Source organism: Amphimedon queenslandica, unplaced genomic scaffold (assembly GCF_000090795.2).
Source record: "Amphimedon queenslandica unplaced genomic scaffold, v1.1 AMPQUscaffold_13496, whole genome shotgun sequence".
Classification (NCBI taxonomy): Eukaryota; Metazoa; Porifera; class Demospongiae; order Haplosclerida; family Niphatidae; genus Amphimedon; species Amphimedon queenslandica.
In genome coordinates this window covers 72,352-73,757 of record NW_003546268.1, presented here as the reverse complement: position 1 = coordinate 73,757, position 1,406 = coordinate 72,352, and the positions used below count along the sequence as shown (strand labels likewise).

Here is a 1,406-nt window from a genome sequence, read left to right as displayed (position 1 = left end):
TTTGACAACAACATTAGCCTTTGTGACATCTAAACATTGTATATTGCCATGCTAGCTTGTGCTCGCCCCTTCAATGTTCTACATTCGCCTAGTTATTGGGCGAAGCCCACTAAGATGAGTAGAGTTTGTTTGTTTGTTTGTCTGTCTGTACACGTACGTATTCCGTATGTCCTCTATATAGCCGCACATGCATAGCAGTGCAATAGATTCTAAATTTCAATATTTCATTGAAAATGGGTAGTGGTGGGCGATACTGGCCAAAATGGATTCGATACGATACCGATCGATATCAGCTCATATCGAGAGTATCGATACAGTTTCGATACGATATTTAGACCACACCTATGGAGTCACACCCCTTATTATTGACTGTTTTCATCAATGTTTTCATGCACGTGTATCCACGTGTGTGTATTATACGTCATTAACTTATTAAAATTTTCATTATTAATATTATTTAACCATAATAAATGGGCGTGGTCAACGTATCGATCTAGATTCCTTCAAAATTTCGATACCGATACGAATCGATACCGTAAAATATCGTTTGTATCGATAAAATATCGATATATCGCCCACCACTAAAAATGGGAGTGGCCGAAAGATAATAAAATGGCGATCAGCACACTGGAATCAGAAGTCATGATTTTCCTACTTCCTAGCAACAAGATAAGGCAAAAACCCCGTCCAAAGACTTCTCCAACTGCTTGAAAAGGTTACAGGTGCAATTAAGTAACTATGAAACTTCTTTTTGTTGAGAAAATCAAACAAATGTCACATTTGTCACTGACTGCATTAAACTGGCCAGCCTTTTTATATCTTATGGCTATTTTAAAGTCAGTGTAGCAAGGCTTAAAGTAAAAAACAAGTCAGGAGTTTTCTAGCAGCACCATAAAGTTGAGATTCTGCTTTTCCCCAGCTAATAATCTACGAGGCTGAGCCCTTGAATGTTTTACATTGTTTCTAGTTATTATTATTATTATGTAGAACTGAATAAAAATTATGCTTTTATATTATTGTGTGTAAAATTATGTCTATTATTTTTATTAGCCAGCAAATTTTTATAATTATATCAAAATAGTTCATTTTTAGCTGCTAATTTTTGTTTTCAGTGAGAGTGAGCAATCACAGGGCGTGGGCGACCTAATGCTCGCGCCGTCGCGCGCCAGAGGAGGTTCGACCATAATAATTAAATATTTGGCAACATGGCGGCAATAATAACTACTATTCCCTTTTGCCTCATAAAGAGATTAAGCGGGGTACATGGACGCTAATAAGGTCACGCTTCTTAAAATGCTTTTGGAAACCATTTGGAGGAACAAAAACTACGGGTACACGAGTCAAAAACTGTGTTCCATTTATAATAAAGGCTCACGTGAGGCTAATTAAGTGACCTTTGACCCTGT

General features: G+C 37.1%; 1 protein-coding gene across 1 annotated transcript in view; it reads left to right on the top strand.

Moving 5' to 3' along the window:
- The first annotated feature begins 1,205 nt into the window (after positions 1-1,205).
- Positions 1,206-1,406, top strand: part of LOC109580323 (zinc metalloproteinase-disintegrin-like batroxstatin-3) — a 14,539-nt gene continuing 14,338 nt past the window's right edge. The window contains exon 1 of the mRNA XM_019993356.1: positions 1,206-1,259. Within this exon, the coding sequence (XP_019848915.1) occupies positions 1,206-1,259 (54 nt within the window). The remainder of the gene's footprint in view (positions 1,260-1,406) is intronic.